The following is a 24,075-nucleotide window of genomic DNA, read 5'->3' as shown; positions in this document are numbered from 1 at the left end:
AAACACAAAACACATTTCAATTTCAAATTTTTAACTTTTTCATCTAGTTATTATATAATTATTATTTAAATGCAAAAATCAATACAACATTTATAAATTTTAAAACAAAAATAATATTAACAAATTATATTCAAATAATTTTTTTACATTATAACATTTTTATTCAATTTTTTCTATTCAAACCCAATAAAATATCTTAATTAAAATCATTTCGTTACTATTCATAAACCATTTTATTATTATTCACAAATATTTTTAAATATTTCAATTTTCAAGTATCCAAACAAACTCTAAAGACAATTGGATTGGGTCGAGCAATTACAAAATTAAAAATTTCGGAAAAAAGAGAATTTTCATGTATATATATAGAATGTCACCTTCAATTCAAAATATTTATACTTTTTAATACATTTTTTTTATTTGTCAAAATGATTTTTATTTAAAAATCTTTCCTCGATTTTTGTGATTTAAAAAACTAAATAATTTTTTTTTTTGAAAAAATTCAACTATCTAAAGACATCATTTTAATAAACCACATTATTTTTTAATTCAATAATAGTACATTTTAAAAGTATTTTATTTGTAAAGTCTTCGTTTGGAACTTAAAATCATCTCAACTCATCATTACAATTTTTTTAAATTTCAACATAAAATATAATAAACAATTCAATTTTTTCAAATCTTAAAATAATAATAATAATAAATAATAATATTCTAACAATATTTTATCATCTTAACTCAACTCAATTTAGTTCAACATCCAAACGTACCCGAAAGTTACAGAAAAACTTTTGCTGAAGTTTGGACGCTTTTTAAAATTAAATTGAAATTTTCTATAATTTTACAGTATATCAAGTTATAAACCCCATTATATTAAATATAGTGAAATTTACATACTCTGTAGTCTATTTTCTCCGAATTGAAAAAATTAATTGAATAAAAAATTATAATAAATCCTGACTATTTTAAGGTGGATACACATTAGTTTATCCATCTATTCTCATATAAATATTTAAATATTATTAAAATATAAATACTTTTCAATTTATTTTTCATATTTTTTCTTCTAATCATTAAAATTTTTTTAAATTTTCATATAAAACACAAAATTTCAAATCTCAAAATAAATAATATTAAAAAAATATATTATAATAATATTTTAATTTTATAATATTTTTATTCAACTTTTTTTTATCTCATTTTTCAAAACTTAATAAAAATCTTAACTCAAATTATTTCATTATTATTCACAAATCATCTCTTTACTATTTACAGATTTTTCATACCATCTAACTATCCAAATAAGACCTAAGGCTATGTTTGGAATATGAATTAATTTTCTCATTAACCACTATTCATTATTCACACCCCACATCTTATAAAAAAAAATAAAAAAACTATCAGTATAAGATGTGAAAGTAAATAATAACTGATAAATAATAAATCTTAATATTAAATCTATATCAACATATTTCATATATTTAAACATACATATAAATTATTTACATTTAAATATAATTTAATAAAATTATTAAAATATTACTATCCATAAATCAATTTATATCATTTTAAATCATCTCACATTAGGGTAGGTTTGGGGAGTGAGATGAGAATTTTATGTTTTATTTTAGTGTTTAAAATATTATGTTTTAGTATTATTATTGTATTGGAATTTAAAAAAGTTGAATTGAGATTTAAAAAAGTTAAATTATTTATTATATTTTGTATGAAAATTTAAAAAATATGTAATGATGAGATAAGATGAGATGAAAATTTTGTGTCTCATCCCACCCCGAAACCTGCCCTAAGAACCTCTACTGTCTACTAACGCAGAAGGTCCACTGAGTGACTGGACGGTATTTATGACCCTTGGCTTCGTCAATCTAAGGAAGTTGCAGAGAAAAATGAAAAATTTTCGCGGAAGCTTCCACTGAAGGGTATTTATGACCTTTCGCTTCCGTGTTTCTAACGGAAAGAGGGAGTGCCAAATTAAATTCAATTTATTTTCGCCTATTTATACTTCTTTCAGGAAAAGTAAAACCTTCAAAACGGTTCCCGACTCGATTCTAGGGTTTCTGCCTCGGAACACACTATCAATTCGATCTTATCTAATTTTTGTTTATCTGTATTTACGTCAATCTTTAATTCAATGCTCCTTGATTCTAATCTTTTCATACCATCCAAACAGATCTCTGCCTTGAAACCCCCCACATTTCTAGTAAATCCCAACAACTCGATTTCAAATTTTCACAAAACCCTCATTTATTATTCCTTTGATACCGTCCGTTCCTCCAATGCCGCTCGCCGATTCAGACAAAATTGGCCCTAAATCCCCTGACAACCCCGTAAAGGCTGAAATCTCAAAACCCCCAAAGCCCTCTTTGGTTAAAGATGGTGACAATGGTAATGGCGAGGACGAGGCGGTTCTTGACGTCTCTGGGAAAATCTTGGAATTTTCGTCTTTGGAAAGCTCCAAGGACGCGGTGGAGGGGTTGTATTTGTATAAAAACGCGTTTAATTTAATACCTAGATCGCTGGGCGGTCTTGGGCGGCTGAGGAGGTTGAAGTTTTTCGGGAATGAGATTAATTTGTTTCCGGCGGAGTGCGGGAACTTGTTCGGGTTGGAGTCTTTGCAGGTGAAGATATCGTCAACGGGGTTTGGTGGCTTGCCACTGCGTAAGCTGGAGGGTCTAAAGGAGCTCGAGCTGTCCAAAGTGCCTCCTCGGCCTTCTTCATTCCCCATCATGAGCGAGATTGCTGGGCTGAAGTACCTGACCAAACTCTCTGTTTGCCATTTTTCTATCCGGTAAGCCGTATATTTTACTCGGTGTTAAGCTGTTCTCAGGTTTCATTGATGACATGAGAAAATGGAGTGGAATTTTGATTCTTGGTTGTTTGTGTTAGCCTATCGTTCAAATGAGCTTACTGTGAAAATTGGTTTGTTAGATTGATCAATTTATAGTTGGGTCTGTGTTATTGATTCGTAGTTGGGTCTGTTTTGTTCAGCAGCTAGTATGCTTTATCTGATGTAGAATCTGGGGAATATTAATGGAATGCATACAATGAACTGAGTGGTGTTGTTAAGGTTATCTCATAATTAGTCCAAAAAAATAACCACTGTAATTTACCCGTCCTTTTGGGATTAAGGCTTAGTTGTGGACAGTAGAGTTGTAATTGACTAGTGTGTGGTACGCCTATGATTTGGGCTAAGATTATGAACTTTTTTCCCCTGATTTAAGGTGAGAACATAATGATACTGAGAAGAATCAAGCCCGTTAATATAATATTCTGATCCTCTAGTCATATACTAGAATGCCAAACGAAAGGGATGCTGCTGTGCTGGTTGAATTTTGTAACATACGGGTCCTAGACTAAGATTTAGAATTTAGAATTTTTATTATTTTTACTACTATTATTATTATTAGTAAGGTTATTATTTTTAAGATATATTTTGAGATAGTGTTTTTGTGGGATTCTTCCACCCTTCAAGCCCGTATGCCCCTTAGCGTTTATCTCCTAGTTTGAATAGTTTCCTAATGGGAGACCAACTCACATAAAAAATCATTCCATAAATTCTCTCTTCTTCCTCACAATATTCCCATCACCAAACTCACAATACCTCACGGCCAGAACCCCCCAACGAAATCAAAATTTTCTCCCACACTTCAAACCAGATCTACACAATAAAAACCGACAAACCATTTCTCAACAGCCACCTTGCTGGAAACTACCACAGAGCACACCGGCGGTAAGCTCTCCTTCCTGCAGACGTGTGTCGACGCCTCTAAATCTCCTTTCCGTCGTTCTCTCCCCACCGTGAATAATAAAACAGCTCCTGCGTTTTTCCCAGCCATCGTCAACCACATCAGGGAACGTCGGACTACCTCTCAGCGGCCACAGAGATCGTCGATCAGCCAAGTTCTGTCGAACCCACACCTTCCCAGTAAGCCCACATTGGAATCTTCCTACCCTCTCCATCGGATTTCCGTTTGACAGATCCTCTCTCTCTCTCTCTCTCTCTCTCTCTCTCTCTCTCTCTCTCTGTGTGCGTCGCACCACCATATTTAGAGGATCCTCTAGCTGCTCCACCGTGAACCTTGACCAGCCACTAGACCCACTGTCGTAGTGGCCTTTCTCCCTCTCTCGGTGAGCATCGCACCACCCTCCTCTCTCGTAAGCATGTCTTCCCACTTTTATTTCTTTTATTTCAGCCTTCCTAAAATGCCCATGCATTACTATAAGTTTTACACAAATGCCCTTAAAACCCTTGTTTTGTAGACTTTGTAAATATTCCTGAAGGAACTTTTGGAGAAGTTACCTCTTTACCCTCAAGTAACTATGCTGACTTTATGTTTTAAACCTGATCATGTACGTGGGCTAATTTCCTGTGGGCTGGGCTTGAGGCTAATTAGACATGTATCATTGAGATGGACTTGTGTTTTAAATTGGGCTTGATTTTATTATATTTCAGCAACTGCTTTAGTGATTTTTATTGGGCTGGTTATATTTTCAGAAAAAACATTACTTTTACAAGGGCTTTATCTACTAAAAATAAATATATTATTCATAGACTTATTTTTATAGAAAGTATTTAAGGGATTTTAAAGCATAATTTTAAAGTGTATTTTTTAAGTATCCTTTTTAAACTATTTTTTGAGCCTATTATTTAGTTAATATTCCAATCGACTTTTTAACTAGATTTTTGTAAAATTATTAAGTTATATTTTTAAATAGAAGTTAAGGAATATGTTATGCGTTTTGAATAATATTATTATGTAATTAAATTTTCTCTATATATGATTTTAAGTATTTAGAATGCTACGACACGTCTTTCTAGAAAAGTTAGTGACGATTAGTGCCTCGTATATGTCACAAGCTACGATGTAAGATTGTGGAAGCAGCTAAGAGGTAATTAGTATGATCATATAATTGCATGTGTATTGTAAATGTTCTAATTGTATATGAAAATGTGATGTTTGTCTACGCTACACTACAAGCTAAGTCAAGGTTAGATCCCTTTCATGATCTTTGATGAATTATAATGATATGCATGTAAGTGAGCCTATGTATGTTATGTTTATATAGATTGTTGTTTGATGGATTGAATGTTATTAAAATCACATGAATGCTATGTAATGTTCACGTAGTATTCAAGTCATGTATGCCATGTAATGTTCATGTAGTAGTTTGGTCACGTATGCCATGTAATGTTTATGCAGTAATTAGATCATGTATGCTAATGTAATGATCATGTATACCATGGAATGTTATAAAATGTTTAGATCATGTTGTGCCATGTCATGTTATGCTACGACATGATTAAGAATATGCCATGCTACAGAAGTTCATGAAGTCCAACAAACTTCTCGTGCATCAAGAAAGATAAGATGTTAAGGGTGACATAGACCTAAGCGTGTTCACCAAAGGTTATGATAAGGGTGACATGGACTTAAGCATGTTCACCACAAGTTATGATAAGCAGTGCCACGGACCTAAGCATGGTTCACTATATGTTAAGTGAAACACGAATCTAAGCGTGTTTCACTACTTGATATGCTATGATAGGCAGTGCCACTGACCTAAGCGTGGTTCACCAAATGTTAAGTGAAACACGGACCTAAGCGTGTTTCGCTCTATGATATGTAAGCGGTGCCACGAACCTAAGCGTGGTTCACCATATGTTAAGTGAAACACGGACCTAAGCGTGTTTCACTCCATGATATGTTAAAGGGTGACACGGACCTAAGTATGATCACCACAAGTTATGATAAGCGGTGCCACGGACCTAAGCGCGATTCGCCATATGTTAGGTGAAATACGGACTCAAGCGTGTTTCACTCCATGTTATGACAAGTTATGCAGTGCTATGGACTCAAGCGTGAGACAATAATACCATATGATAAGTGAAAGACAAGATAAACAAGTCATGTATGATTGTTAGAAAATGCATGAAGTCAGTCATTTATGCATTCACGTTACATGTTTGCCATGATTATGTATGATTCCGCTTATGTTAATGATGAATAGATATGCTATGTGAATATGTGACGATATATGTATGTATGTAAAGTTTTTTAGAAATTAAGCTTATGTTAAATTAAGTTATGTTTACGGTATGATAGTGAATCTGTGATGATGTGTGTATGTTATGAAGAGTCTTTCAAAAATTAAGTCTATGCTAAGCTAAGTTATATTTTACGGTATGATGTGCTATTTACTGAGAATTTGACTCATTTTTGTTGTTTCTCTGTTTTATTCTATGTTTATCTGTCACATATGGAGATTGTGATGACGTAGAACTGGATGGCCAGGATATAGTACAAAGGCTTAGAAAGGAATAAGTGTTATTAAATAAGGATAGTTTCCTTTTATGTTATTTGAATAAAAGTCACACATAGGACTACTATATGTTTTTACTTTACGTTTTCAGTTTCATGTTTCAAAAATAGTTATGTTCAGTTTAGTTGATGTTTCAATAAATGAGGTATTTCAAGATATGAATCTCTTTACCAGGCACTATGCTATGAATGTTAGTAATATCTCTATCCTACGGGAGGGATCTTATATATTTCCAATATCATAAACAATTTGGAACTTACAGAACAATAATCTTTTCTATCGCATTGTACAAGACTGTATCTGACATTGAAGGTCTTTAGTAATGACTACTAAAAGTTGCAAATGATCTTTTTCAAGAGGAATCTCCTTCTCCCATGAGCAGAGTGTTGAGGATAAGGTCAACCTTAAGTTTTAGAAGCTACCATTGAGTCACTCCCCCTCATATATAAAAGATGGGCAATTATGTTCCCTGTGCATGCGGTTTACTATTGTTGTTGTTTCTCATATGGAGCCTTTGTCACCATTTTTCTTGGCATAGCACAATGCTCGGTTCTTCCTCGACTAGAAGATTACTTTGAGTAAATGTGGCAAATAGCATACATTACACTTGGAGTCTTTTGTCTACCCCCTGAATATCTATTTTAGAGGCTAATGTTTGATGTCTAATAACCCATTCAAGTCCCTCGTCAGGGACCCTCTTGTTATAAGCCTACACCTATAGGAATATAAGGACGAAAGAAAAAGCCAAGCTATATTGAGCTTATATTACAAAATGACTAGTTAATATTACAATCTGAACCCCTTGGAATCATTATAAACTACACTAACTTCTTCTTTCTAGGCAATGTGGGATCTCATTCCTTTTATACCAAAGGATATTTGTAGTAAATCTCTTTAAATCCCATACGATTATTAATATAATCGTTTACTTATATATATAAAAAAAAATCCTATACATTCTCATCGGGCCAATTCCATGGTAGGTCACATAGCTCATGTATAACACTTATTGTTAAGATTGTAAGTGATACAATTTATGACAACACAAGGAAAGCCTAAACCACATATGGGCTTATAAACTAAAAGGACCGGTCAAATTTACAAATTGGAACCCTTTGGAATTATAATTCACAATCAATTCTTCTTTTCAGGCAATGTGAAACCTTATTCACCATCCTCTCTTGCTAGATATTGGGTATATGGATAATTTTATTTTCATATTTTCATAGAATGAATGTAATAGTGAAATGACCGGACATTTGAAGACAAGGAGCGCTCACTAGAAGAACTTAAATTATTTTTTGTTAGCACTATTTTTCTTTGGGCCACAACTGCAGATTGTCGTGGCCTCGATTTCCAAGATTTTCTTGTTTCTATTACTTCTCTCTAATTAGGTGTGACCTTTTGTATACCATCTTGTGTACTTGGGCTATGCCTATTCATATCAATATAATCGTGTACTTATAAAAAAAAAAAAGAATGAATGTAATATAAGATAACTTTCTTGAAGGGAGAGTTTTGATTCATTTGTTAATCTTTAATGGTTCATATAACATGTAAATAGGTTGACCTTTGCATGCCTAGGCAAGTGATTGACCTTGAATGAGGTTGTTTATAGCAAATCTTGAACTGGATTGCTTAGAAGCGTGCAGAGTCTTCATACCATTTTTTGTTTTTTGCGCTTTTAGAAGAGCTGTTATGGTACATGACTGTCTGGATGTAATGCTCAAGAAATTCAGAAAAGAAAGGAGATAGGAGAATTACGAAGTTATCAGCAACATCCATCGAAACCACAGGGGGAAAAGCGTTGATGAAGAACCTGTTCTGTGCTAGGATATGACATCTCAAAGAATAGTCGTTTTTCTTTTCTATATATTAAAGGAAAATGGAATTTTCTTAGAAGTACCAGATGATTTGTACAGTTTCAGGAAGTGGTGGATCTGATTTTGAGATTGTTTTCTATCAATTAATGAAGAGAATAATAGTTTTACAGTCTTCACTTTACCAGGATTTGACCAATTGAATGATGGTGAATTTTTTTCTACAGATACCTTCCTCCAGAAATCGGCTGCTTAAATAATTTGGAGTATTTGGATCTTTCATTCAACAAGATGAAGACCTTGCCTTCTGAAATAAGTCATTTGAACGCTTTGATATCATTAAAAGTTGCTAACAATAAATTGGTGGAACTCCCTTCGGGCTTGTCCTCTCTGCAAAGGTTGGAGGTCTTGGACCTCTCAAACAACAGGCTGACATCACTAGGGTCTCTTGAACTCGGCTCTATGCATAAACTTCAAAACATAAATCTCCAGGTACTTACCTATGATTTTTAATTAGGGCCGATGACGCATCAAATGGCCTTTCTTCAACTTTATCTTGTTTAATACTTTCTATTGAATTGTTTTCAAATAGCATATGTTTTTGCTTGTTAGAGCTCATTGCTTGTTTGTTGTTAGATGTATCTGTTTTCCAAAACTAAAAAATAAAAAATAAAAAATAAAAAATAAAAAATCTATAATTGCCACTCTCAAAGAGGCCATATCTTTCAACATATCTTTGTTTACTACCACTACCTGGTTGTTTTAGGTCTTTTTTTCCATCTTTTTATTCATCGACTTGAATTAAACTCTCTCTCTCTCTCTCTCTCTCTCTCTCTCTCACACACACACACACACACACACACACACTAATGGATTAATTGGTCTCCATCACAATTGGTCACCATCTTAAGCAACTCTTTCCCATCCTTTTCTTAATAGGAGTGGACCCTACTTTTGAATGAATGGCCATTTCTTGTCTTATTTTTGTAGTGTTCCTATTTCTGGTACTGTCATTTACGAATGTTAATATAAATTCATGCATGTATGTGTAATTGTGTTATATATTTGTGTGTTTCACATAAATACGCACGTAATGTTTGGCATTGGTGAGTCTTGTATGTCCCTTTCTAACTTTATCTTGAAATGCATCCAATGATGATGTCAGGAGACTAATATGTTTATTTGTGTCCTGATTCTTTTTTATATTTCAAGTATAACAAGCTTGCCAGTTGCTGTCAAATACCTTCATGGATATTATGCAATTTGGAAGGAAATGGTAGAAATGCATCCAATGATGATGTCACCAATTCTTCTGTTGAAATGGATGTTTATGAAATGGCCATGGAAAATGACAGAAGTCTGTCTTGTAATGGTGAGGCCTGTTGATTTAGTTCTATTTATTTATTTATTTCTGGTTGCTGATTTCATTGAGCCATATATATACTTTGTTTTGCATATGATTCTGTTCATATATGTGAAATCAGCTTCATGTTCATAAATAGATGCAGGCTCTTGTCATACCTCATCAACCCTCTTACCTGGGTCATCATCAAACAGTAGATGTTTCGCAGCTCGTAGGTCAGGCAAGCGGTGGAAACGCAGGTATTATTTGCAACAGAAAGCTCGTCAAGAACGTTTGAACAACAGTAGAAAGTGGAAAGGTGTTGATTGTGACAAGGTGTTGGCTGTGAAAGCAAATGAAAACGTCAAATCTAGCAATCTAAATGTCCTTGCTTCTGAAACTTGTGTAGAAGGTGCTTCAGACATTTTAGGTGTGGAGTATGATGATAATAAACGAATAGTTCCTGGAGAATCTGAAAGTGAAAATTTGATTAGTGGCGTGGAGAATAATGAACTTGGTTTAGAAAAGGGATCTTATGTAGAAAATTGCTCACGTGTTAGCCTTGACTCTGCTACAATAAGGAAAGGAGTTGAAAATGAAGGCTGTGAACATGATGCATCTTTGGCCACCACAGGGAATGAAGCTGGGGAGGAAGATGAAGGTTCGCCTTCAGAAACCTTGAGAAGTGTGTCCAAGTCAAAGAGGCATTGTGATAGGGATCTTGATAATCCCAAACCATGCAAGTATCGGAAACCAACTGATGATAGCTCGAAGTTGTCTCGCAAGTATAGTAATATCTCATTTTGTAGCACTGAGGATATTCTGCCAGATGGTTTCTATGATGCTGGGCGGGACCGGCCCTTTATGTCACTGAGCAGCTACGAGCAAAGTTTGCAGCTTGATTCACGTGAAGTCATTCTCTTGGACAGGTCATTTGTACATGAGTTTTATGTTGATATAGACATTGATTGCACTTTTTTTCGTTTCTGGGTTGGCATGTAATAATGGATAACTGATGAAAATAGGATTATTTATTTTGACCTTCAGGGAGAGGGATGAAGATTTAGATGCAATCACACTATCCGCTCAAGCATTGGTGTTTCATTTTCGGCAATTAAATGGCTTAAACAAAAATTGGGATCCTGCTGTTGATGTCCTGCAGATTGCATCATTTCTTGCCTTTTTTGTATCAGATCATTTTGGTGGCAGTGACAGGGGTGCTATTGTTGAAAGGACACGAAAATCTGTATCTGGTTCAAACTATCGGAAGCCTTTTGTGTGCACCTGCTCAACTGGAAACAGTGACGGCATTGGTACAACCAGCAAAGCTGTTGTGGATGCTGTTGAAGATATTATTTTTTCTGATCTCTGTGAGAAATCCATCCGTTCTGTTAAAGGAAGACAAAATTCCATTGTGGTTCCTATAGGGGCTCTGAAGTTTGGCGTATGCAGACATAGAGCATTGCTTATGAAGGTGATTCTTTCACTGCATTTGTGTTTCAAGATTTTTTTGAGTCTGCTCATTATTTTACCTATTATGATCTGATTAAATTTTTTTAATTTTTTTTACTCCAGTATTTATGTGACCGGATGGAGCCTCCTATACCTTGCGAGCTTGTCAGAGGTTACCTGGATTTCTTGCCACATGCTTGGAATATTGTTCTCATCAAGAGGGGTCATTCATGGGTTCGCATGGTTGTTGATGCATGTCGTCCGCATGATATAAGAGAAGAGACAGACTCAGAATATTTTTGCAGGTCAGCACCATCGATAGTTGTAAAAGCAAACCATGGCGTGCCAAACTGAGTATTTGACTGCTTTGACTTGGCTCATTAGGATTTGGACATGTTCAGGCTCAGGTTTATTTGATTGCTTAGGCTGGGCTCAGTAGAATTTGGACCATGTTCAAGTTGGCATGAGCTCAACTTGTTATGAATAACTTGGCAGAGGCTTGATTATTGTGGCTTCTAAACTTGAGCCATCTCCGGTGGAAGTGTGGTGCCTTGACTCTTAACTAGTGCTTGTTATTGTGTGCCCTTTGCTGACATGAGTAACCATGGTATCAACAATAATGTTGAAAACTTATGAGTTGCATTGTCAATAGTTTTCTGTATGATGATTTTTTCTCTCTCTACATCTCTGGGTAAGAATAGATTGTAAATCAAGAGTAATATTCCCTTTATTTTCACAACCCTATATGACTTGAGGTTAAGGGTACTAGAGCTATGCTTTTGGGGCACAAAAACATTAAAATTGGGCGTAGACTTGCTTGTTTCTCATTTGAGCAAGCTTGATATATATTTTTTTTTATGAAGATCAGCCCAAGTTTTCTAACAGCTTGCCTTGAATGAATCCCTACAGATGCTTTATATTTTTAGATTTTATCCTATTATGCAGCTCTGAATTTCTTTTGAAAGAAGTGCTTAGTTTATGCATGAAACATATGATCAGAATCCCAGATCTATGCATTCTGCTTCTCATGGTTTAACGAGCTCAGAAGCACCTTCTTGCCCTGTAAATATAGGATGGAGGGTTAGGTTGTAAATTTGAGACCCATGGAATGCCATTTTAACTTACCTTTTTAAAAAGAAAATAAAGGTTGACCTGTTTTTTCGTCCTTTCTTCTTCCTAATCTATTTTTTCTTTTTTCCTTCTTTTCTCTTTGGATTGATGAATCCATCCGCTAGGAAGACAAAAGCGAGTACGGTAAGAGCTCCATAACCGAAGTGTCGAAATGGAGTGGTTCTGCTGACTAGTGTGATTATTTATTTGGTTGTATGAGGAGCTTTGATATCCTTTTGAACACAACCTTTATAACAATGTAGTATGTATCCTAATCGTGCTTCGAGTTTGGAAGATCTACAATGTTAAGATATGATATATGTCTTCTCTATCTATCAGTTAACATATGAGGCCATTTATTTGCTCAGTTGTGATCTTTCATTCATTGCAATATTCTCGGGGACCGTTATCTTGAGCTCTTTGAGTTATTATGTGTTTTGTTTTTGTTTAATACGTTGTTTCTAAAGCTAATATAAATTGTTTTTCTCAAGACTTGTGTTGATTTTCCTTTTTTGTTTTGTTTTTCTTTTCGTGATGGATTTGCTTGTAACAGATACATTCCTCTCAGACGGATACAATTTCCTCGTTCAAGCGAAAACCAATTAGATGCTGATTGTTCTTTTCCCTCTATGTCTAATTGTGATGAAACTGAAAAGGCAGCTTCTAGTTCTCTCATTCGGTGCAAGTTTGGACCCATTGAGGCTGTCGCAAAGGTGTGTACCGTGGAAAGTCTTGTAACGCTTACCTATAACTGAGTGAGAGATGATGTCACCATTTTCTTTTCCAATATTTCATTCAGTTACCATGGGTAGTAGTTATGTGATGAATCTTCTAAGACTTCCATTTTCTGTTTTCATTAATTGATATGTTTGTTATCATTTTCTTTAACTTGCCTCTCTGAATGTGGACTATTCCTGTGCTTCAGTACAGAGTTTTTTAATTTTTAATTTCTTGTAGTTTGAATGCTATATTTTCTCATTTTGATTCCCCACTACCTATTTTAAGTTTTTTCCCTTGTTTGTTTATTTTTCTTACTTATCAAAAAATTTGTTTAGTTATTCTTTCCATGATTGATTATTATCTATTGTTAATCATCTCAATATAAGCGTCATGCATTTTATGTTTGGATGTTGCAGGTACGTACTTTGGAAGCCTGTGGGACTTCAGTGGGTGAATTGAGGAATTTTGAGTACAGTTGTATAGGGGAAGTAAGAATTTTAGGTGCTTTGAAACACCCCTGCATAGTAGAAATGTATGGACATCGAATATCTTCTAAATGGGTTCCTCAAGTGGATGGGAATCCAGAGAGACGTATATTAGAGTCTGCAATTTTCTTGGAGCACATAAATGGAGGATCTTTAAAGGTAAATTGATATAGTTTATTAAGGTTACTTTCCTTTGCTTGATAGTTTTTATTCTATCTTAATTATTTTCTACCCACTATGTAGAGCTATTTAGAAAAGCTATCAAAAGCTGGTGAAAAGCATGTCCCGGTGGAGTTGGCATTGTGCATCATTAGAGACGTTGCTTGTGCATTATCAGAGCTCCATTCGAAACACATTATACATCGTGACGTAAAAAGTGAAAACATTTTAATTGATTTGGATAGGAAGAGAGCTGATGGAATGCCTGTTGTGAAGCTCTGTGATTTTGACAGATCAGTACCTCTTCGGTCTTTCTTGCATACATGCTGCATTGCCCATATCGGAGTACCTTCCCCTGATATTTGTGTTGGGACGCCTCGCTGGATGGCTCCAGAGGTTCTGAGGGCAATGCACAAATCTAACGCATATGGACTTGTAAGTTTTATGTAATCAGCCATGATCTGAGTAGTATGCTTTATTCACAATTTCTTTATCCATGGTCATCATGGGCTGTGTCATCATGTTGATAAGCGTGCAGGAGTGTTTTCCTGCCCCCGCATGATACGTGGGGTAAATGTGCATCTATTATGTTTCACAAATTGTCTGCAACTCTGTATTCTATGAACTTGTCTGCTTTGAATCTTACCATGATAGAATCAGCTTTGTATTTTCGTGCATTGCCACTTTCAAACTTTAAAATTATCTTGGCGCGGTGATGGCTGATGGATCTGTACACGTGTGTTTGCTTAAAAATGACACATGCGTGACCTTTTAATGCAATGGAAGTAACTGTTCTTGTGCATCCAAATGTGCCATAATGCGTTCATCAGCCATTATGATTTTATGTAGTTGCTGCTGCTTATTCTTCAGGTAAGGGTTTTTTGGTTATTTGGGTTCTAAATTTTTTCTATCTGGATGCAGGAAGTTGATATCTGGTCATTTGGCTGTCTAATTTTGGAATTGTTGACTCTGGAAGTCCCCTATATTGGGTTATCTGAATTACACATGCATGACCTTCTTCAGGTATATCCCTATCACTTGACTGAATAAATCTGAATAGTTAAAGAGATGGTGAGCGTAGAGTTGTGGAAATGCAGGATCCTGAGATTATGGTTGCCTACTAGTCTGATGTCCCATACTGAGTGATTGAGTGAAGGTGGTGTATGCAATCTCATATTGTTTGGGAATAAGAAGTTTTTGCTCTTTATAATAATTCCAATGTGACTACTTTTATATTATGGGCCCAAATGTGGCTTGGGCCTCCCTAGGGCGTTACAAGTATACTCTCTCATCTCGTCTCTGGCCTCTCTCTCTCTCTCTCTCTCTCTCTCTCTCTGTGTATTGCATTCTCAAATACTGTGCTCCAAAGATCTTTGGGTCACAGCATTGTAGGATGCTATCTCACTTTATAGAAGTGAACCTCTGGCATCAACAATATATTTGTGTTGATGTGTGCCCCTTGTATTAGCTTGAAACCAGCTGTATACCCTCTGATGTATATTCTGTTTGCTGTCTTTGAATTAAACAGATGGGCAAGCGTCCATTGTTGACAGACGAGCTGGAGTCATTGGGGTCTGCCACTGAGCCTGCAATGGCTCAATCTGGTGTTGAGCTGGTGGGATCTGAGGCCGAACTAGAAACATTGAGATTCCTTGTTGATTTATTCCGGCAGTGTACCGAAGAAAACCCCAAAAACCGTCCTACAGCTGATGACCTCTATGAAATGTTGGTTTTACGAACAAGCAATCTTACCAGTTCTGGATGTCAAAAACCTGAGTAGGTTGTCCTTAGGCCCTTGGGTGATATATTCTCTCCACATAAGTTTTGTAGCACTAGGACGTATTATTGAAATGTTGTTTCCCTACATCTTTTGGGATAGAATATATAGGCTTGACCAAGAATTACTGTATTTTTACTGGTTAGATTTAGTAGCCACCCAGAGTTGATGTTTATCAGTAACGAACAGTTTTTACATACATCCGGTGCATCAATCATTTGTAACTTTATTTCTTTTGTCGAGCGTCATTTTATCCGATCGAGCTGTAAATATGGTTGGTAGTTATGTGTTTGGGTCGTGCAGTTTTTCAGCGGCCCTTTGTAACTGTCATGATTGTTGTAGACATTATTAAATTATTATGAAAGCTCCCCTGATTTTGATTGGACAGTTTTTGACCTTTTGGATTACATGGATGTTTGCTGAATCTAGATCTGGATTTGTGCAATAAATATCATCCATTTCTTTTTTATAAACTCTTATCTGGATATTTGCAGTCATGTTCAATTGAGATTTCTTTGGAACTTCTGGTGCTCAATTTATTATATTATACTGAATTCTGAAAGAATTATCTTCAAAGTTTCATCGATGTATCATCAAATCTTAATTCTTCTGGGACCATTCATGGGGAATCATTCATCGGATTGCACCACTTATTTTGCCGAGCAAAGCCGATGGTGACGCATAAATAAAGGGCTAGGCGTTTCCAAAGTAGGGCGTTAAGTACCTTTGAGGAGAATCGGATGTGGCTGACGATCTTCGGATATCAAGATTCAAAACATATCTCATTTTTCAGATTGTTTTACGTATTGTTGAGGGTACGGCAGCCACTTTGGAAAACGCTATAATGATTCTCCAAGATCGTCAGTCAGATTTCATGAAACACCTTTTCCACTCTCTCTCTCAGTGGAAGCAACCTTGGCTATTCTCAAAGGCAACTATGTCGTCTAAGTTTGCTGCCTCAAATTTGACTGTTGATGTATTTTATTTTTTTTTTATTTTTTTATTTAATGATTAAGAAATTAATTATTAGTGAATTGATAATGTTTAAAAAATATATAAAAGAAAAAGCAAAAAAAAAAAAAAAACATTTGGTGCATGTCAAGTGGGTAAACTTGAATGCCATGATAGCACTATCCTTAATTATTTTTATCACCATTTACCAATGATCTCATGTACTCTTAACATCTTTAAAGTCACCTGCCGTCCAGTCCAACTCTTTATATTTTTATTTGGTGATGTCGCTGTTGTGAAATACTATACAAAGCACATACACCAACGATGACAAATAAAGTAAAAATAACACAATTAAGAACACGAAACAGTATTTGCGTGGTTCGGCAAATTGCCTACGTCCACAGAAGCTGCAGAAATCTTTATTAACCAGAGAAGATTACAATCACTCAATCTCAACTCATACTTTCTAGGGCTTTTTACTCTCTCACAGAATATGACTCACAAGACAATTGTTCTCTCTCACAATATGCTTCAGGCCGTCCAACACAAGTCTAATATGATGTATTTATAGTGAGTGGCGCTGGAAACTCTAATCTGATAAAAACTGCGTATTTTGCTCTAGAGGAGTGTCGAGTGCAACTCGAGCGAACAACCAAATGAACATTGGTTCGAGCAGAGTGTCGAACAAACACTAGGGTTTGCATCTAGTTCGAGCAGAGTGTCGAGCGGGACTTGAGCGAACTCTCTCTGACTTGCCTTTGCTCGAGCGGTATGTCGAGTGATGTCGAGCGAACCTTGGCTCGAGCCAACAGTCGAGCCAACTTTAGCAGACACTTTTTCAGCTCCAAAACCAGTCTCCACATATACCCCAACAATCTCCCACTTGGAGACTGGGTCTCCACATGCCAGCCACTGTTTCCAGCCAAACTCTATCATCTCTGCAGCTCACAGCTCCAGTCTTCAAGCTAGAAAATGCACTGAAGTCAAGCCCGACTTCAGTCTTCCACATACATCGCCCTTAGGGCGACTCACAACTCCCACTGCACTAGGAGTATCCGGTCTCGAACCGATTTTGGCAACTTTAGCCAACTTTCTCAGGCTTTCATGAGGAACTGCAAACCTGACTCCATTTGACTTCCTCACATGTTTCGCGCGATCAAGCTTGCCTTTTTGCACTCTTGTATTTCCCTGCACATCACTGGATCCCGATGTCAAATACAAAGAATTAGATCTATTACCATGTGCTAGGACCAGCGCACCCTTAGTGATCTTCCAAGCTCCTCTAGAGAACGCTACTGCAAAACTGCTGTCATCAAGCTGTCCCACAGAGATCAGGTTTTTCTTCAAATTTGGAACATATTTGACTTGTTGTAAAGTCCACACGCTCCTGTTTGGAAGTGTGATATGCACATCACCACTCCCACTACATCCAATGCCTCTCCATCAGCCACATACATCTTCCCAAAATCACCAGCAACATAATTCTGCATGATTTCTCGATGTGAAGTGCTATGGAACGAAGACCCTGAATCCAACACCCAATCATCAATCGGACTGTGCACTGCAAGAAGTAAGGCATCATGAATTTCTTCTGCCACTACATTCACAGTATCATCATCAGAACTTTCTTGATTCCTGCAGTTACTCTTGATGTGGCCCGGCTTGCCACAACTCCAACACGTGATCTGCTCCCAGATCTCGTCTTTCTATTTCCCCTGCTTTTGGAGCTTGACCTACCATGTCCTCTACCCCTATTGTCAACAATCAGGGCAGATCCTGAATCCGAGGACTCACCCATGTCTCTCTTACATACCTCTTCAGCAAGCACCATGTCACGTATGTCATCGTATTTCAGTTTTGCCTTACCGGTTGAACTACGTACAGCCATCCTCATGGACTCCCAACTATTGGGCAGCGATGCCAACAGAATCAATGCTCTGATCTCATCATCAAACTCAATCTCTACAGAAGACAGTTGATTTGTGATCGTATTGAATTCATTCAAGTGTTGGGCTACAGACATACCTTCAGACAACTTCAGATTGAACAATTTCTTCATCAAGTACACCTTATTATTCGCAGATGGCTTTTCATACATACCTGACAAAGTCGCCATGAGATCCACCGTGGTTCTCTCCTTACTGACATTGTGTGCCACTGTTTTGGACAAGGTCAGCCGAACAAGACCTAGAACCTGTCGATCTAACAAGGTCCACTCAGCATCATCCATGCTCTCCGACTTCTTTCCCAACAATGGAAGGTGGAGCCTCTTCCCATAGAGATAATCCTCAATTTGCATCTTCCAGTACCCAAAATCAGTACCATCAAACTTCTCGATCCCATGTGCATTCACTTTATCTCCAGCCATCATTCTTCTTCAGATTCGACCTTGGCTCTTGCTACCAGTTGTTGTGAAATACTATGAAAAGTACACACACCAACGATGGCAAATAAAGTAAAAACAACACAATCAAGAACACGACACAGTATTTACGTGGTTCGACAAATTGCCTACGTCCACAGAAGCTGCATAAATTTTTATTAACCAGAGAATATTACAATCACTCAATCTCAACTCACACTCTCTAGAGTTTTTTGCTCTCTCACACAATATGCACTCACAAGACAATTGTTCTCTCTCACAATATGGTCCAGGCTGTCCAACACAAGTCTAATATGATGTATTTATAGTGAGTGGCGCTGGAAACTTTGATCTGACAAAAACTGCGTACTTCGCTCGAGCGGAGTGTCGAGTGCAACTCGAGCGAATAGCCAAATGAACATTGGCTTGAGCAAAGTGTCAAGCGAACACTAAGGTTTGCATATAGCTTGAGTGGAGTGTCGAGCGGGACTCGAGCGAACTCTCTCTGACTTGCCTTTGCTCGAGCGGTATATGGAGCGATGTCGAGTGAAACTTGGCTCGAGTTAACAGTTGAGCCAACTTCAGCAGACACTTTTTCAACTCCAAAACTAGTCTCCACATATACCCCAAAAGCCGCAGAGGTGGCAATAATTAAGTTATTAACCCTCTTCCATCAAAAGTGAAAAATATAAAGTTAAAGAACTTTTCCTTGGCCCTATTCAGAGAGAGAGAGAGAGAACAAGCGCGCATAAGCGAACAATAGCATGAAACACAGTTAAGGATAAATTTTGTTCGCGGGGGAGATCTGAGATCAGCTGATTTCTTCCCCCCGCTGCCTTGTATTGTGTTGCTTTTTTATGTGACCATCTATAAGCGTGATGTCTGAGAGGAAAGAGAGAGTAAATATTTGCCCCCTCATTAGCGGTATGCTTTGCAGTAAAATGGGACCATGCTACACCGGTCCTCAAACAAAGACCTGTCTTCCTAATAATGATCTACCCTCTATAGCGTCTTAGGGAACAGCCCTTCCATTAAAGACTCTCTCTCTCTCTCTCTCTCTCTCTCTCTCTCAAAAGTGCTTTCTGCCTCTTGCAGCGGACACAAGGTTAATAAAAAAAAAAAAAGTGTTTGTAGCAGGTCGGTGAGCCCCAGACCCTGGAGAAACCTCACTTGGGCGGTTCCTGGCGTGTTCTTGCGCCTCAACTTGACATCATGTCAACACTAATCCACGATTTTGTAAATGACGTAAATATCATTTTGTCTTCAAACTTTTTTTAAAACAGATCAACCAAAGTCAACGGAAAACTCCATAGCCCTTGTACCTTATATATCATCGTGTGAAATTCATTTTCTCTATTTAAACTTGTACCTAACGTTACTCAACAGATCAAAATTGCATTTTCCCCCGTGCTAGCGGTCTCCAGTTTGAGCCAACAAATGTGATTCGATAAGATAGCCTTACCAACTTTCAGCTCCTCAGCCATCCCCATGGCCTCTATAAATACTGCTCATTTGACAGCAGGCATGCATGGGTTTAATTAAAGTACTTAAACTTCAGTATTAATTTCATTTGCTTGAATTTAGACTAAACATTCAAAGTTAAGGTTAATAGGTTTATCTTTTATATTGGAAATTTGAATTTCACACGCGTATAACAAAATAAAGTACGTACGTAGCAAAACATAACAATATTTAAACAATTAACCAAACAAAAGGCATAAATTAAATTGCGATCAGCAAACTGCAGTACTTACATGGCTAAAAAACTAGCCATAGAAATCAACAGATCATATAAGTTATATATAACCATTAAAGTAGTTTTTTTTAATGTTAACTTCTGTGTGTGTGTGTGAGAGAGAGAGAGAGAGAGAGAGAGAGAGAGAGAGAGAGAGAGAGAGAGAGAGAGAGAGAGAGAGAGAGAGAGAGAGAGATAGGCACGCATGATACATTTTATAAAATCTCTCTTTATTAATATGAATTCTTTCTCAATAATTGTTGTTTATATAATTTGCAATATATATTAAAATATATAATATTTATATATAATATGTGGCACATATATTATTAGAACATTGGTATAAGCACTGGAGAATATTATAATTAGACATTTATAATTCGAGTACATGAAACGATTGACCCTATGACCTAGGGCAATATATTATATATATATAGGATATGTAAAGCTTTATTAGCTAGTACTCATGTCATCTCTCTATCCTTTATTGGCCCACATCAGTTCGCATAATGAAGCGTCTTATGATGGTATCGGCATAGTTCGATGAATATATCATCCAAAGGAACATGTTCCAAGAGAGAGATCAGAGGAAAAACAATTTGTTTGGAAAAGAAGATTATTCCATATTGCTTTCGAGATCTCAAAAAGGTTAGGCAAATCTCATTAGTCTTACAATAATAAGTACCATTATTTTAACATTCCAAAACATGCACTTATGATCATATTTCTACTTCAAAAGCTTTATTCTCGAGAGCGATCGATTTGCCTATTTTAGTTCAATCATCATACCTATATAGCTAGCTAGTCATGCATAAACTAAAAGGAACCCAGATTTCTAAATTAATGCAGGAACTTTTCATGAAGCTAGCTAGCCACTTTCCTAAACGTCAGTATCAAATGTTTATAAGAACTAGTATGTGCAGCTAGCAATTATGACCAGATGCAGCACTAGTACTGCCAGCCATGTATTCAACAAATGGAAAATTCACAAAGAAAAGGCTGTACCAATGAGCAAAGAGGGGATAAAAAAGGAAGCTTAGATGGAATGCACATCACATGACTAGAAATATTAATTAGATCAGAAAAAGATAGAGATAAAGAAATTTATATGCCTAACTCATCTCATAAAACATGTTCAATAAGAGATGATTGTTCATTCCTTATAAATATACTCAAAATTTTGTCCACAGATAACGTGAAATTATTCTTCAACAAAGATATTGGCATGATCTTTTTGATCGACTGAGATGATTTCTCCTTTCTTGATCTTTATGTGTGAACCTTATGCAACACCGAAACCATGCATGCAGAATGGTCCCCTACTTATTATATAAACCCTTTCTGCTCTGGCTCATGGTTTATGGTTTGATGCAGAATGTAAAGGGTCCCCCACACTCTCAACCCCCGCTCTAAAAGATAATTAAATGCTGCTACAAAAATATATAGAAACACTACAGATCACTAACCTGTCTGCAAACTGCATGGTGTTAATCTTGGCGTGACAATATTCAATTTGCATCACTTGCATGGGGACCACTAATTGCATCGTTTATTTTGTTTTTAACCTGTAATTTATTCGTCAGTCCCCAAATAATAGCATATTTCCCATTCGTTTCCCTCAAATTTACATTCCCCTCCTCACTTTTCTATATATTTGTACACCTCTTTATCATCTTCTCCATCAAACCCTAGCAGAACCAGCAGCTAGCAGTGGTGCCAAAACAGGTCGATCTCTCCCTAATTTCCAAAGCTCACCGGTGCACATTTTCTTATCACGTGCTCCACCATCAGTTGAAGCTGCCAGCATGATCTTAACCTTTCTCCTTTGCTGAGGAACGATCAGATCATGCGGCAGTTTCACCTGTTGTTGGTCGCACCAGAAACCCTAATTCCTCTCAAACTATATATATTTCCAAATTCTTTGTTTTTATACACGTCCTAATTAGTTTCCTTTGACCAATCCCTCGAAAAATGTATATATATAGTGCTCTTCTTGTCCATGATTTGAAATCATCCAGGTTTTCCAAATTCTCGGGGGTAATTGTACAAGTAGTACCTGTGCTACCGGTTGGTGTATTGGTTGTTGTGCTTCATTTTCTTTATTGTGTGAGATTTGCAAGGAAAATGTTTAGTACTGCTTCTTGTTAGGGTTTTCAGCGACAAAGATTTTCTGTTTGGGTTTGCTAGGGTTTTAACTGACAGAGTTTCTGGTCTCCTCACTCCTAATTAGATGGTTAATTTGTAGACCCTCCTAGTGCTTTGGTGATTGAACATGTATAGCTCGATGCCGCAGCACTGCTTTTGTTGAATAATTGGCCAAGCATATGTTATTTCAGGTATATGTTGAGCCGATCATCTCCCTATGTATAATCTGTTTCATTTTTTTTCCTTTGTCATGTTGTGGACACGGTGTATTTGGCTTATTCTATAGCATTAAATATAAAATCCAAGCACTAATATTTGCTAGTTTAGGTCATGTTTATGAACTCAATATTTCCACAGTTTTATTATAAGGGCCCTATCAGCTTATTCTCTCTTGTTGACTTGGGATCAACTCATAGCTAGCTTATCATTAATCAAGCTAGGGTTCCTACATATGAAGTGGGTTTTTATTTGCCAGAGAGACAGAGATCTTGAAATCCTGCACTTTTGGAGACTCGGATTTTTTCTTCTCTCTGCAGGTAACTTCGTTAAGTTGTTCCATTTTGAAATCCTATATATATATAATTGATTTATCAAAATCCACGGATCCAGAGAGAGAGAGAGAGAGAGATTTGATCATGGGTATATAAGTTCTCCGTACAAACTAATAGAGATTGCCAGATAGCGTCAATCCAGATCGATCGGATTAAGATAATTATACCCATATATCTTTTTATGCTTCTTCAACTTGCATCTTGAGATATAGGGTATATTTGCTATATATCATGACTTATCAGTGGGATGGTAAATTTGTCTCGTATGAAGGATTCTTCTTAGTTAAGCGGCCTCTTATACCGAGCCGATTCCTTGGGATATCTATTCTATTTGGCTCAGGTTTAGATGGTGACATAACCGTAGTGTGATTTGACAATTTTCCTATTCAGTTCCGGTTTCATGCTCTTTGACAAATATATTTCCCTCAACCTGATCATCATAGAAAAGAATAAGAATATATAAGAAGTTGATGATGCTGGTAATGAATAAACCAGTACTCATGATTTTAAGTACTGCTTAACATTAGTTTATTTGTTTAGTTTTGTTCTTGCTGGAGCCTAATTTTGGTTTGGAGAATACAAGTCAATTAAAATCCAATGTAGATGCGCGCGCACACACATATGATCAACAACCATTTGAAGTGTTTTCTCGGTTTGGAGATCAATTATAAAAATTTTTTCTCATCGGCCACTATTTACTACTCTACACTCCACATCTTATAAAAAATATCTTGACACACCCTATGAAAAAAAAGAGCTATAGAATGTAAAAATGAATAGTGACTGATGTATAGAATCTCTCGCCATATTATATATATATATATATATATGCATGGAACAATTTGATTTGAGCCTTTCAGGCCGTACTATCCCTCTCATCGGGCCTCTAAATGAAAAGTATATATCCTCTAGACATGTTTAATTTGTTAAGCTAATTTATCAGAAAACTTGCAAATCCATTTGGCTCGGCCAAAGCTCTAAGTTAGTTTTTTGAAGAGAAAGGTAGCTTTCTAGATCCTATTTTGCTCTGAAACCTGTTTTCTAAAGTTATTTGGAAAACATGATTACTACTGATGTAATTTTCTGACTATAGCATGTGAAATCTTTCAGTTTTCCACAAGTTG

The 24,075-nt window shown here is 36.4% G+C and overlaps 1 protein-coding gene across 2 annotated transcripts; it reads left to right on the top strand.

Annotated features, from left to right (window-relative positions):
• The first annotated feature begins 2,022 nt into the window (after window positions 1-2,022).
• On the top strand, window positions 2,023-15,591 carry LOC108989468. Of its 2 annotated transcripts, none has more exons than XM_018963084.2 (11): window positions 2,023-2,806; window positions 8,387-8,651; window positions 9,372-9,531; window positions 9,668-10,430; window positions 10,549-10,975; window positions 11,077-11,258; window positions 12,617-12,776; window positions 13,200-13,427; window positions 13,512-13,862; window positions 14,349-14,450; window positions 14,956-15,591. In XM_018963084.2, exons 1-11 carry the CDS (start codon window positions 2,295-2,297, stop codon window positions 15,205-15,207), a joined length of 3,402 nt encoding a protein of 1,133 aa, XP_018818629.1. In that variant the 5' UTR covers window positions 2,023-2,294; the 3' UTR covers window positions 15,208-15,591. The 2 variants fall into 2 exon arrangements, with proteins under 2 accessions (XP_018818629.1, XP_018818628.1); XM_018963083.2 differs by having other exon boundaries at window positions 2,024-2,806; window positions 9,662-10,430.
• Window positions 15,592-24,075: the final 8,484 nt, after the last annotated feature.

This window comes from Juglans regia, chromosome 7, assembly GCF_001411555.2.
Source record: "Juglans regia cultivar Chandler chromosome 7, Walnut 2.0, whole genome shotgun sequence".
NCBI lineage: Eukaryota > Viridiplantae > Streptophyta > Magnoliopsida > Fagales > Juglandaceae > Juglans > Juglans regia.
Note: the sequence above shows the minus strand (reverse complement) of the source record. Positions and strands in the feature narration are given on the sequence as shown.